Source organism: Oncorhynchus gorbuscha, linkage group LG23, assembly GCF_021184085.1.
Source record: "Oncorhynchus gorbuscha isolate QuinsamMale2020 ecotype Even-year linkage group LG23, OgorEven_v1.0, whole genome shotgun sequence".
NCBI classification, from domain to species: Eukaryota; Metazoa; Chordata; class Actinopteri; order Salmoniformes; family Salmonidae; genus Oncorhynchus; species Oncorhynchus gorbuscha.
Window position 1 is genome coordinate 46620841 of NC_060195.1, and position 15050 is coordinate 46635890.

At 41.6% G+C, this 15050-nt stretch overlaps 2 protein-coding genes across 2 annotated transcripts; one reads left to right on the plus strand and one right to left on the minus strand.

The window, feature by feature from the left end:
* The first annotated feature begins 3768 nt into the window (after positions 1 to 3768).
* Positions 3769 to 5513, plus strand: urp1 (urotensin-related peptide 1). Its single transcript, XM_046324473.1, has 5 exons — positions 3769 to 3871; positions 4330 to 4461; positions 4645 to 4685; positions 4806 to 4911; positions 5241 to 5513. The coding sequence occupies exons 1-5, from the start codon at positions 3769 to 3771 to the stop codon at positions 5270 to 5272; spliced, it is 414 nt and encodes a 137-aa protein (XP_046180429.1). The 3' UTR covers positions 5273 to 5513.
* A 961-nt stretch (positions 5514 to 6474) lies between these two features.
* clic2 (chloride intracellular channel 2) lies at positions 6475 to 11849 on the minus strand. The gene is made up of 6 exons (XM_046324472.1): positions 11603 to 11849; positions 9241 to 9350; positions 8295 to 8420; positions 8100 to 8203; positions 7595 to 7776; positions 6475 to 7310 (listed from the first exon to the last, which is right to left on the minus strand). Exons 1-6 carry the CDS (start codon positions 11654 to 11656, stop codon positions 7149 to 7151), a joined length of 738 nt encoding a protein of 245 aa, XP_046180428.1. The 5' UTR covers positions 11657 to 11849; the 3' UTR covers positions 6475 to 7148.
* Positions 11850 to 15050: the final 3201 nt, after the last annotated feature.

Genomic DNA, 15050 nt, shown 5'->3' on the forward strand with positions numbered 1-15050 from the left:
ACTACGTCATACTTTGTACCCGATCAAACTTTTCGCAGATCTTTTTTTCAACAATCACTAAGGTTATATATGATCAAGGTTGTGTGAAATTTAAATGATAGGATGGTTTTGCAAGTACATATACAATAATACTTAATTTGTTATGTATAACATTCAACAGGCTTCCTGTATAAACTGACATTAGGAAAGCAGGGCACACAATTGTCTTTGTCAATAGCTTCATGTTCGGACAATGAGAAATGGCTGAAGACCTCCCAATAAGTAATTTCCCTGAAGCTTGCCTAATGATGGTCTCTAAACACAACATTATGTATTCTTGGTTTAGCATTGTACTTAATGGGGTACAAACATTTTTCACTGTAGTGGCACCCAGTGTGGTAAGCCCATTGTACCTTCAGTTATAAGTACATAATTATACCCTTGCAGTTTATACCGTGGAAGAGCAAATAGTGTACCTTAGGGGATGAGTTAGTAGGCTACCTTTCTTACATATAGTCCAAGGGTGCAAAAGAGAACCTTTAGAAAATGTACAATTTGCCATTTTAGGGTACCACCAGAGTGACAAATCTGTTTCTTTTAAGTGTCAAAAATGTACCCCTAAAAAGGTTTGCAAAGCCTTATTTGCATATTTCCCAGGGTGCATTTCAAGTGAAATTTAGAGTACCACCAATGACTGTGTTTGCTAGTGACAGAGACATGTTTTTTGCATTCAAGGGTACTCAGTCCTGTAACATTCATCAAGTGAGTGTCTAGGTAAGTCTTTTTGAAAATATATTACATACACTGAGTATATAAAGGCTTAAGAGCACCTGTTTTTTTCATGACAGTGACTGACCAGGTGAAGCCTATGATCCCTTATTGATGTCACTTGTTAAATCCACTTCAAGCAGTGTAGATGAAGTGGAGGAGACCAGTTAAAGGATTTTAAAAAAAGTTTTCAGACACTTGAGATATGGCTTGTGTGTGTGCCATTCAGAGGGTGAAAGGGCAAGACAAAAAATAAGTGCCTTTCAACAGGGTATGGTAGTAAACTCAGCAAAAAAAGAAACGTCCTCTCACTGTCAACTGTGTTTATTTTCAGCAAACTTAACATGTGTAAATATTTGTATGAAGATAAGATTCAACAGCTGAGACAAACTGAACAAGTTCCACAGACGTGACTAACAAATGGTATAATGTGTCCCTAAACAAATCGGGGGTCAAAATCAAAAGTAACAGTCGGTATCTGGTGTGGCCACCAGTTGCATTAAGTGCTGCAGTGCATCTCCTCCTCATGGACTGTGCCAGATTTTCCAGTTCTTGCTGTGAGATGTTACCCCACTCTTCCACCAAGGTATCTGCAAGTTCCCTGACATTTCTGTGGGGAATGGCCCTAGCCCTCACCCTCCGATCAAACAGGTCCCAGACATGCTCAATGGGATTGAGACCGGGCTCTTCGCTGGCCATGGCAGGACACTGACATTCCTGTCTTGCAGGAAATCACGCACAGAATGAGCAGTATAGCTGGTGGCATTGTCATGCTGGAAGGTCATGTCAGTATGAGCCTGCAGGAAGGGTACCACATGAGGGAGGAGGATGTCTTCCCTGTAACGCACAGCGTTGAGATTGCCTGCAATGACAACAAGCTCAGTCCGGTGATGCTGTGACACACCGCCCCAGACCATGATGGACCCTCCACCTCCAAATCGATCCCGCTCCAGAGTACAGGCCTCGGTGTAACACTCATTCTTTGACGATAAACGCAAATCCGACCATCACTCCTGGTGAGACAAAACTCGACTTGTCGGTGAAGAGCACTTTTTGCTAGTCCTGTCTGGTCCAGCGACAGTGGGTTTGTGCCCATAGGCGACGTTGTTGCCGGTGATGTCTGGTGAGGACCTGCCTTACAACAGGCCTACAAGCCCTCAGTCCAGCTTCTCTCAGCCTATTGCAGACAGTCTGAGCACTGATGGAGGGATTGTACATTCCTGTTTTAACTCGGGCAGTTGTTGAGATCCTGTACCTGTCCTGCAGGTGTGATGTTCGGATGTACCGATCCTGTGCAGGTGTTGTTACACATGGTCTGCCACTGCGAGGACGATCAGCTGTCCCTCCCGTCTCCCTGTAACGCTGTCTCAGGCTTCTCACAGTATGGACATTGCAATTTATTGCCCTGGCCACATCTGAAGTCCTCATGCCTCCTTGCAGCATGCCTAAGGCACGTTCACACAGATGAGCAGGGACCATGGGCATCTTTCTTTTGGTGTTTTTCAGAGTCTGTAGAAAGGCCTCTTTAGGGTCCTAAGTTTTCATAACTGTGACCTTAATTGCCTACCGTCTGTATGCTGTTAGTGTCTTAACGACCGTTCCACAGGTGCATGTTCATTAATTGTTTATGGTTCATTGAACAAGCATGAGAAACAGTGTTTAAACCCTTTCCAATGAAGATATGTTAAGTAATTTGGATTTTTACGAATTATCCTTGAAAGACAGGGTCCTGAAAAAGTTTAGGTGCCAGGTGCGGCAAGAACTGCAATGCTGCTGAATTTTTCATGCTCAACAGTTTCTCATGTGTATTAAAAATGGTACACCACCCAAAGGACATCCAGCCAACTTGACACAACTGTAGGAAGCATTGGAGTCAAAATTGGCCCTGATATACTCAATGTATATCGTAACGCCATACTTTGACAGGCTTGTTTTACCCCAACATAGTGGTCGGAAATTCCTGGTTTGCAGGCCACATCAGACAAGTCCTATTATGCTGGCTTGCAAAGGTAAATGTAATTCCTATTGGATTTCAACCAGAGTTAGGATATCCCAAAATGGGAAAGAACCAAAGGGAGAGACAGATATAGGGGAGGTAATCAGGAAAGTGATGGAGTCCAGGTGAGTCTCAGGCGCTCATAAAGATGGTGGCAGGTGTGGGTAATAATGAGTAAACTGGCAACATCGAGCTCCGGGGAGTGGAAGTAAAAATAACAGCAGCCTGCATTTAGAATGACTGCCAAGGTAGGAAAATGTGTAAATGAGACTTCCTTAACACTTTAAACAGGAAGAACTACTTTCACATTGGGTTAGTTAATTTTATGTAGCATAAGATCAATCAATGTGCATGCAAAAACACAACATTCTAGAAATCAACCTGCAATAGAGCATGCTGGGACATATGATAATGATCCATTTGTTTTTTGTGTGTGTTATGATTGTACAGAAATGTACCATTATACTAGATTATTCGCATATGTAGGCCTACCCTAAACAGTACAAGACTATATGTGTATCTCTGAGGGTACATTGTGTATTCTGATCTATTTGTACCACAAGGAACAATACTGTACCCTAACCATAGCCTTTTTTTGTGAGAGTGTATGACTACAAGGGTAAGAGAAGAAAAGAAGAAAAGAAACAGTCTGTGCGTAGAAGGGGCTGTGATTAGAACAGTGAATCATGTTGTCTGTGATGGGATGAACAACCCATTAGAACAAGAAAATGGTGTTAGTCAGACATATAGAATCTGAGGATGCTGACTGGCCTCTGATTGCTATTGGAGAGTAAACATTTGTTAGGGCCCTCTGAACAAGCAGAGATAGGCCCTAGATACATTGACAGAATCCCCGAATTGTGTCTATGACGATGGGGCCATTACATCAAAACCATTTAGACTGAGACTGGGTGACATGATAATGTATTGATCCCGTCATGATGGATGGTTGAGGAAGATATAAAAGTGAAGTTCCCAGTCAGGGTAAGATAGTACAGTCCAGAGCCACCTAAGCTATTGTCATCATGCTGTCCTTAGCACTGTTCTACATTTTGGCTGTTATTTGCTCTGCCAGACGGACGCATGCTCTACCACTGTATCCAGACACAAGCTTGGAACCTCAAGAAGGTATGCAAGAGAATCTGTGGTGTAGGGAAAATTTCCCTTGATTTGATCATTTCTGAATAGTCTGTCTATAATGTTCTATTTTAGGGCATGTCTTGCTGAACCTTATGAGACACTTAAGGTCTCATCTTTTCTTGGTGGAATTGATAGTGTTCAGGTTTCTGATATTCATTCTTAGATCCCTATGCACAATGCAGTGAGGGCAATGTTGAACTCTGAAATTCTTTGTCTGTTGACAGAGTTTTCTATAACCATGTAGGTCTCCCGTAGATGGCAAAGGGGATAGATTTTCCTCTGAGAACATTGAAGGCAATAGCTATTTTGACTGTTAAGTTCAGGGTTCGAGTCTGGATTAGGGTGACATCATTGGGTTCACTGGAACTTTCAGCAATGGCGTGGGTCTCAGTATTGATGATGGTGATAATACGGTTTGATAATTGAGAGCTGTTATGCCTGAGCAGAGCTGATCCAGAAGTTGGTGGCAGAGATGGAGGATGGAGAGAATGCTGAGCTGACTGACCAGAGAGAGGTGAAGAATCTCTACCCTCTCCTGATACAGCGCAGTGGCGCCAGGGGTACATGGAATAAAGCAGGTGAGAAGAGACGAAACCTAGAATCAAGACACCAAGGATTGGACATGAATGTTCTGATATCCCATAACTCTTTGCCATATGTTAATCAAAAAGCACAATTGGTTTTATTCTCAACAGCTAGTCACCCATGTAACATGATTAGTTCTATATTGAATTGGGTTTATGTTCTCAATTTTCCATCAGGAGCTAAAGATTCTGTGCAGCAGGATAAATTTGTCAACATGGTAAGTGTTAGACATTTTTATTGAATATGTAATACAGAAGAACCCTCTAGGAAAAGCCATTATATTCTGTCCTGTTCTATTTTGCTCCACGTGTCATAAAATGTATTGTGCTTTTTTTAGGTTGATGATCTGAAGGCGGTGGTGTTGAAGCTCGCTGCAGCCGACAAGCTTCGCTCTCAGGGCTTCCTTCGGTCTGAGCAGAATTTGCCGAAAACCAACAAGAGAGGTGAGTAAAAGAAGAACGTTATCCTGGACCGACTCCGTTGCCATACCTTTCTTTATGTTCCTTATGTACATAGTAAGAACAGATGTTTGCTGAGGACAATCAAAAACACAGTGTTGCGTCAACAACAGAAGAAAATTAATTTATGCCGGCATATTTGCAAATGGAAGTGTTTGGTAAGGATGTTTAACTAAGGATTGTTCTGTGGAAGGTCAGATGGAGTAACTATAGCATTGCAGGATACAAACAGGATATGATAGGACTCATGAAAGCAGAACTGATGCACATAATCTTTACATTTGTCTTTATCTTTCTCTTTCTTCCCTGGATAGCTTGCTTCTGGAAATACTGTGTGACAAACTAGAAGCTGTGTGCTGGAGGAGAACAAGATCATTTTTGACGATACCTGGACAAGAACACCTTCTCACCACCCTCACCCCAAGCTGTGTCCCTTATTAAATATTCAAATTACAGCCCCAAGACAATGGGTACATTGTTCATACATAGAAACCTAGAGTAAATGATTGGTAGGAAATATATTTTTTAATCCAGTTGAAAATGGCCTTGCATTGAGGCTGGCTGACAATAAAATGAAATATACAGTATAATGTGGATTGAATGGAACAACTTTGTTTTTGACACCAACACTGTGTCAGATTGCATATACATTTCTACACAAATACACAGCGCACATGCCTAGAACCAGTGCTTGGAAGCGAAAAGAAGTCAACAACATTAGTCTAAGACAGTAAAAAATGTATCATAAGGGAATGAGGTTTTGAAGTGTCTGTCGTATGTCTAGGAGATAATAAAAAGCTCAGGATATGTGTACATATTTAACCCCTTATTTGTTTGGTCACAAACTACAACAATACTTCCATTTGTACCTTACAACCATCGTGAGAGTCTCCTCTTTTCAAATAAGTTTGTAGCTTAAACGGATCGGACGCAACAGACAGAAGTTGGCATCTCAGTGTTACCGAATTCAGACGAGTCCAGTGACACATGGAGGTCGTAGAGCAAAATGTAAAACCCCTTTGTGAGTGTCTCCCCTTTCTCTAGAGTGGTCATAATAGTTTTATAGGCCAAACCGGTCGGATGCTGCAGACGATTTCACAAGACCGATTTTTCGGGAGGTCTTATGGTCTGACAAACACTGCTGTACAGTAGCTCGGCCACCATCCACTGCAGATGTGGAAGGCCGATATTGGTGGATTGAGACACAGCCCAGGCAAAAAGAGATCTCTAGCTTATTAAACAGACCCATTTTGATGGGGATATTTACGTTAGTAATTATGTTCCTTCGATTGCCGCACGGGTGTGTCAATAGATTTAAGGATTAAACACAAATTAGCTGTCAACTTATTTAAATTGACAAATTTAGAAATGCACAGTAGATAAATATTTAGGGTAATCATGCAACATAAATCAGATATGACTACATACAGTATATATGGATTTCTTTGACATGATCAGCAATGGTTTCTGTGTTTCCTTTATACACCCACAAGGGAGTAGCAGAGTCCTAGAGATTTACACACACACACACACACACACACTCGAGGGTCAGACTCATGAAATAGATTTTATTTTAGTTCACATCATAGTTTGAAAAAACTAGAATCAGGCAGGTGTAATGTATTATGGTAAAACATTTAACCTAAACTTATTTACATGATAATTGACCATTCTTTATGGTAATCATGAGCAACTGCTAAAATAGATTTTATATCACTACATTCAATCACACATAAACATAATTAGAATACACTCTTATGGTCTTATACATTCTAATTTTATGGGTGTTCAGGTGGAGAAAAAAAATTAAATTATTTACACTATGGACAAAGAAACACTTAATTAGATAAACAGTCAAATTGCACACTTGGCCTATTTAGTGTGGCATATAATGGGAATTGGCAGTATAATTACTTTAAATAAACACCATACATAGACCTTAGTTACTGTAGCAGCCTATTAGTCAATTGTCTGTAAAACACAAGGCATTTAGTAAATAATGCACTTTTTAACATAATGCACTTTAATTAAGCGGGTGTGAACTTCTGTACTGATTTGATTCCTAGAATGCCTATCGATTTCAAAGGCATCCTGATGCAGGATTGACTTGAGATACTTTGATAATGATTGCTGTGGCCTGAGAAATGAGTTACCATTTCCATGTAAGGTAATAGTAAAAGAGGACATGTTGTGTAATGGTTGGTTAAAAGTTGGTTATAGATTTACAGCCTCTTATTGGTCACGTCCAGGTAAGCCTTCTCGATCTCGATGTTGGCAGGGCAGGTCTGACTGAACTCCTCCCTATCGTAGGCATTGTTCAGGTACCTCCAAACACCGGTGAACTGCGCCGGGATGTCAAAGTCACAGTACTTCTTGGCAGCAATCTATCATATAAAACAGAATACATGGGAAAACTGTTGAATTGTGAGACACTATAAACCATAATAGTCATGTTACACTATTTAAATAATGAAGACTGGAGAACAAGGACGGAGAATGTTTATTCCCAATGGTTAAAAATTAAGTTACACTTCTCTCAGGATTAGAAAGTAAGGACGGACCCTGTCATTGCGTAGGTTGTGTTCTACACTTCATAAGACATGCCTAATACCAGAAAATAATCAAATTCGTATTGTAAACCGTTTATGTATGGACCTATTTGTCTCACCTTGATGACATGCAGCTTGGGCAGCAGGTTGCAATCTGCCAGGGTGAGATGGTCGCCATCCAGGAACTTTCTCTTGGAGAGGGTGATGATTTCTCTGGAGTTGTGGTCAATCTCTTCTGGGACGGGGGAGTTCAGGTAGAGATCCAGCCGCTTGAACTCCCGGAGCAGCGCCTTCTCTTGGACTATGGATTGAGAGAAACACAGGTATGTATATCAGACATATATTATATATCTATAGCTTTAGAGGTGTTCCTTATGGGCACCTTTCCCAGACCCAGATTAAGTTTATATATTGGGTTGAAAAAGCGCTTTCAATTGAGATTCTCCATTGAGCCTGCTTTTCATGGCCAGGAGTAGGCATGGTCTGGTCCCTAACATTCGCATCAAACCAGCATTTCATGAAGGCATACGCCCATAGCGTGTATTCCCGTTGAGTATGTATTTTCCATTGCCTCATAAGACATGGTCTAATAGATTAATGTGGACTGACTGTAACTTCACATACAAGTAGTGTTGGCTGGGTTGTTCTTGATGAAAGCGGAGAACTTCGCGAAAATGTCCGCACCCACGTCAAAGGACTCTTTGTTGACTGGGCTAAGGTGTGGATACCTGAAGGGAGGGAGATGAGATGAGCCTGAGTATGAATTTGTTTTGAAGAAGGTCAGTGCATTTCACTTTCTTTAATATAATAACTCTATACCTGGGTGGGGCCAGTGTTTGCTCCAGAAACTCCTCGATCTTGATAAAGTCTGTCTTGAGGGTTCCGTTGTACAGGAGGAACGGAGGGTTGGTCCCTGGTGCCAAATCCTTCAGCTCTGCTGGCTTCCTAGAGTGTACCAGGGCAGGGTTGGGTGGAGAGGTGGGTAAAGGGGAGGGAGAAAGGGAGTAGACAGGGTCATATATGTGATCCTTCCAGCTTTATATCAATAGATACGATGTCGATCATTCAGCGACACAATCACAATGAACACAATGGTTATCAAGCCATGTCAAAAATCCAGTGTTGGCATTCTTGATGAATGATTCCAACAATGCCCATGATTCAGGAAGTAAAACACACTGGCATGGGAGTGGCTAGCTCAAAGGGTGCATGTTGTGTGTTTTCTTAATCACTCAGTTATCAGCATCCTTTCAACGTTTCCTGATCTTATTAGCTCACTGGTAATGGGCCTGAGAAATTCACACGGTTTAGATTAAGAAAATATGTTTGTTCAATAACATACAGACCATTCTGCTATTGCTTTAGCCTTGCAAGCACAGCCCTCTATCCCCTCTCTGTATCACACCCCATTGAGTGTTACTTTTTCCTTATTAAACGGTTTGGTTTGTGAAAAACATCCTTGTTCTCCCTCAACTCTTAATAGAGCCCTGCGTGAGTGGGGGTTTTGTCTAGAAGGGATACTGTTTATGTCAAAATGAACTTTTCGTAGCAGGTTAGGACAACTCATGCAGTTGGTTAGGAGAATTAATATAGCAAGTTAGGTTAATTAGGTTAAGATTAGGGAAACGGTTGGGGTTAAGGTTAGCTAAAATGCTAAATAATTACATTTTGGAAGTCAATTTTACATAATCTAGACATGACCCTGTGTAAGGGGATCTTTAAACAGATGCACAGGAAGTGGAAGGGTGGGAGGCGGGGGGCTCACTTCCTCATGTCGACGGTGGTGACGGTAAACTTGACTCCTTTCAGCCACAGGACCATGAAGAGTCTCTGGCAGAATGGGCAGTTGCCCACGTTCTCTCCATCGTGGCCAGCCTGAAGGACAAGCAGCATTAATAATTGGGTTTAGGTTTGGTTATAGCCTGGTTCTGTTTGTGCTGTATTGCCAATTCCTTTGGTCATTGTCATACCAAGGGAGTTGGGGCGGTAGGGTAGCCTAGTGGTTAGAGCGTTGAATCCCCAAGCTGAAAAGTTAAAAATCTGTCATTCTGCCCCTGAACAAGGCAGTTAACCCACTGTTTTTAAAATCTTTTTTTTAACCAGGCAAGTCAGTTAAGAACAAATTCTTATTTTCAATGACAGCCTAGGAACAGTGGGTTAACTGCCTGTTCAGGGGCAGAACAACAGATTTGTACCTTTTCAGCTCAGGTGTTTGAACTCACAACCTTCCGGTTACTAGTCCAACACTCTAACCACTAGGCTACCCTGCCACGCTGTTCCTAGGCCGTCATTGAAAATAAGAATTTGTTCTTAACTGACTTGCCTAGTTAGATAAAGGTAAAATAATAAAGTTGGCAAGACAATATTAGCATATCCCGGACCAGGCTAGTTTACCAGTAGTATATTTCATAGACAGCAATATACGATAACTGCCTCAAACACAGAAGACTCATGGTCACAAGTAAGAAAGTGCCCTTTCCAAATTCCAATAGCTTTATGTTGACATTGTCCATGTTATCCTTACAGTAAGTCCTGATCTCCAACCCTTTCATGCAATTCATATTAATCTCATGTCATGACAAAAGACACAAATATACACACTTGTAGTGGTGGGAGTGGCTGGGGTATTTTAGGAGCTGCTACTTGATAGAAAAAGCAGACATTGTGTTGGAGAGGAAGATAACGGTAGATAACGGCCTCTGGTAATTGAGAAACAAACTGAATTGTTCACTCACTGTTGTATGCAATTTGATTTTGTGTGTGTGTGTGTGTGTGTGTTTTAAGCAACCAACGCTCCCCACACAACCTGACCTGAGCTTGAGAGGATCTGCAGAGAAGAAGGTGAGAAACTCCCCAAATACAGGTATGCCAAGCTTTAATCACTGCCAAAGTTGCTTCAACAAAGTACTGAGTAAAGGGTATGAATACTTATGTAAATATGAACTATAAAAAAACGTTTTTGCTTTGTCGTTATGGGATATTGTGTGTATATATATATATATATATATATAAAGTCATCCATTTTACAATAAGGCCGTAACGTAACAAAATGTAAAAAGGTCAAGGGGTCTGAATGCTTTCCGAATGCACCGTGGCTTCACCTCCCTTTTACCAAAAATCTTTGTCTCACAGACGCCCTTCGGCTCCCCCTCCAAAGGAAGTAGGGATACATGGACATACCCAGAGTTGCAGAACAAACACCCTGAGATTTGACGTGTCCCCTCATGAGGAAAAGGGGGGATCTGGCGCCGAAGGGGTGGATTACGTTTCTGGGATATGACTTCACATAGAAACATACGTGTGTATGTGTCTTCTTATTTGATATTTTTGTGTGAATGTGCGTATGTGTAATAGAGCATGTGCATATGTGTCAGTGTGTGGGCGTGTCTGTCTCATCGGGGGCCAGGGGTCTCCAGCGTCCTGCCATCACCTCCTGGGCGTGTGGTGATAAGGTGGCCTCCAGTATCTGGCGTCATTACCCAGGGATAAAGGACACTCTCACTGTCACTGAGGAGTGTATGCTCTGACACACACACACACACACACACACACACACACACACACACACACACACACACACACACACACACACACACACACACACACACACACACACACACACACACACACACACACATGCACACGCACATGCACACACACGCACGCACGCACACACACACACGCACCAGCCTCCAAGGCTTTACGTAACCCTAGATGACGACCGTTCATTGAGTGCCAACCATTGAATTGATGGTGCCCATAATGAAGATCTCTGACCCTCTACAATGCTGAGGGCTGATAAGTGAACTACAAATCTTGGTCACATTCCAGTTTTTACCAATCCTGAACACAACACTACAAGTATTGAGCCCTTATTTGAAACAGAGGCTATGGCTGACGTACCTGAAGCTTACATTACAGCTTGATTTTGTACATTTCATTTGCTTTCACATGAAACACTTTTGAGGTATGTTTGTCTGTGTTTCAATCATCACATAATTGACATCTTTTTACATATTGTTGAAATAGTAGACATTCATAGGCGGTATGTTAGAATTAATACAAATTCTTATTATTTTTATTCTAAACTAAAGGAAAAACAATACTAAACTAAACACAATACTGACCTTTATGAAGAGTTCAATAGTCGGGTCTTTGTCGGAGTTCTGTCGTAGTGCCATTTTGTCCAAAAGCTGTGTTGTGTGGTGCCAAGTTCAGAAACGCTTTTCCAACAAGTGTCCTCAGACCCACTGAAGTAAAACCTCACTATGACCTTGAGTCTGCTATATATCTGTGTGCTCTAGTGTGCTGGTTTATATATGGATCTTAGGAGGCAGTGTAAGACCCTTGTGGCTGGCATGCTTTGTCTGAGGGATTCATGAGGCTATCACTGTGAAAAGTCAGAGGAGGGGGTGGGTCCAGAGGATGGGCGTGGTCCTCCCTTATATAAACAGTGCCAAGCTCTCTCTATGTGGAGAGCCTAAAATAGGTCCTATTATTTGTCAGTTGATAACAGTTAATCAAACAATGTAGACATATAGTTTCACCATTTGACAAAAAAGCTGACAGCCATCATATTCCCCATACTGACAGTATAACCATATTGACTACACTGTTTTGATGATTTGTCACACTAGTAACTAGTGTACACTTTCTACTTTTTGGCTTGTCCTTACAAAGCATGTACTGTGTTGGAATATACTGGGAACCATTAACACCTCACTTGATTTGGAAATGTTAACATACAAGTGGCTCTCATCTGTTTGAGCAAGTGATTGCTTTGGTAACTGGGCTTCCAGATGATGATATTTTGTGATGAGACCCAATTGCGCATGAGAAACAAATATATATATATATATATATCACACATGTTTGATGCCGTGTTATGGTAAGGATTTCTGGAGAAAAATTCAGACATTTGCTCAGAATTGCCAGTACCCTTCATGTCGCAACTTCCACCGAAGTCGTTTCCTCTCCTTGTTCAGGCGGTGTTTGGTGGTCGGCGTCACTGGTCTTCTAGCCACCGTCAATCAATTTTTCATTTTTCATTTTCCATTTGTTTTGTCTTGTTTTCCTACACACCTGGTTTCAATATTCCTAATTTATTGTTGTGTATTTAACCCTCTGTTCCCCCCCCATGACTTTGTGTGGAATTGTTTATTAGTAAGTGCTTGTGCACATGTTACTGGTGCGCGTCGGGTTTTGTACCCATGTTTGTTTATTTCGTTATGCCGTTGGTTTTACAATTAAACTGCTTCGGCTATTACCTAGTTCTGCTCCCCTGCGACTGACTTCCCTGCCACCAGTTACGCACCCCTTACACTTTAAGACTACACGGTTAGCAGTAGAAACTGGCTGGTATGATTTTAGTGAAATCACATGGGTGTTTGTGGTTAATGTTGTTACTTGGTGAGTCACAGGGGAGGTGGAGGCACGGGTCATTGTGTCATGATGGGAGAACCCCCAGCCTACATCCCTTGGGTAGAGGGAATGGAGCGGATTAGTTTTGCTTTCAATTACCATCTGAGGGTATAGTGGTGGAGGGGGGAACTTTAAGAAAACCAAAAGGGTTTGTCCATAATCCATAAATAGGCACAAGTCCGTAGCTCATCGAATAAAGCAACGATCAAATCAAATCAAAGTTTATTTGTCACGTGCGCCGAATACAACAGGTGTATTCACCTTACAGTGAAATGCTTACTTATAGGCTCTAACCAATATTGCAAAAATAGGTATTAGGTGAACAATAGGTAAGTAAAGAAACAAAACAACAGTAAAAAGACAGGCTATATACAGTAGCGAGGCTATAAAGGTAGCGAGGCAACATACAGACACCGGTTAGGCAGGCTGATTGAGGTAGTATGTACATGTAGATATGGTTAAAGTGACTATGCATATATGATGAACAGAGAGTAGCAGAAGTGTAAAAGATATGCTGATTATTTGTGAGGACAAAGGTAAATATGAACGAACCAGTCAGCACGTTATCAATGACAATCCATTATAATGCAGTTATCATAAGCATGTATGATCTCTTCTCATTTAATCAGGCCCGTACATGCTTATAGCAAATAAAGCATTAAAACTGTGGGGTGTTATATTATTATATCTACAGTACATCATATTCTAGATGCAAATTCATTGAATTAATTTGATATGATTGCCACTTTACACCTCCCTGGAGACCAGGTTTTAGTTCCACTGTTCACTGAAGTGTGTGCATCTGTGAGAAATCAGTTGACAGTTGCAACATCTGCCGGGGAATTTAGTTGCTCCAGCTGTACATACGTAAACCCAGTATAAATAAGTCTAGGGGGGGAGTTCACCGATTTCTGACATCTTTCAACCGTGTGGAGACGGCTCATGAAACACATGCCTTCCGAGGGGCTAAAACCTTGATAAGACAAGGAGTCCAGGGACAAATGACTGAACAATATGGACCTCTGCTCAGTGTACTTCTAGTCTCAGATTTATAGTATCTGCCACCCCAGGGTCTGATGGGTATTTCCATCACAGAGGGGGGAGGATAAAAAGCAAACGCTCGACATGGAAACTCCCAACAAATCCTGGAAATGAGACAAATAACCCACAGCCAGAACAGGAAATTAGCCAGCATGGAGAGTAACAAAGCATCCTCTACCAATGAAGAAAGAATAGGAGGTCATGCCATAGACATCAGTAGAGGGTGCGGAGGAGAGGACGGCTCATAATAATGTCTGGAGCGGAGCGAATGGAATGGCACCAAACCATGTGTTTGATGTATTTGATACCATTCCACTCATTCCGCTCCAGCCATTAACACGAGCGTGTCCTCCCTAATTAAGATGCCACCAACCTCCTGTGATAGACATAGGCGGAGTTCCCCTACAGGACTTAGTCACCGCCTTGACACTCATTGGGAGGTGTTCTGGATTTCAACGGGGCGTATGTTGGATCACTTGTCAAGTTAAAATAACTCAAGGGAAAGTTGGAAATGTGGGATCAATAGGTTTTCTCAATAGGATCAAAAAGCAGGGATGTGTATCTATCCAAGCCCCTATGAATTCCATCTGAAGTACTGTATCGCTCCAAGAGTGTCCAAGAGTGTGACTCATCTCGGAATTGGTTGACCTTTAGAGCAGGGTTCCCCAACTGGCGGTCAGTGGGTCGAATTTGGGCCAGGGATGGTTTCACTTGGTCCTCCCAAGTTTTCTGAGCAAAAAAACATTTTTTTTTTACATTTTCATTGTTGGACATAAAACTCCAGGATATCAGCTCCAAGTGATTTTAAGTAAATTAATGAAATCTGTTTAAATTATTCCCACACATAATAAAGAGACGTGATCGTATACAAATGTAAGCAACGTTTGAAATGATTATGTTTTAGTCAAACATTATATCGGTTTGGGCTTCTTGCAGTCAATTTTCAGTCTACAAATGATTTGTAATTCTGTTCCGGCCCCCTGACCATCCTCTCAACAGAGTTAATAATAATCACTGCTCTAGAGTTTGTGTTTGGGAGGGCAGGGCTGATAGTAATTTCTGAATGGCATCCAGTGTTTGACTATGAGATCTCCTACACGATAAACAACTATC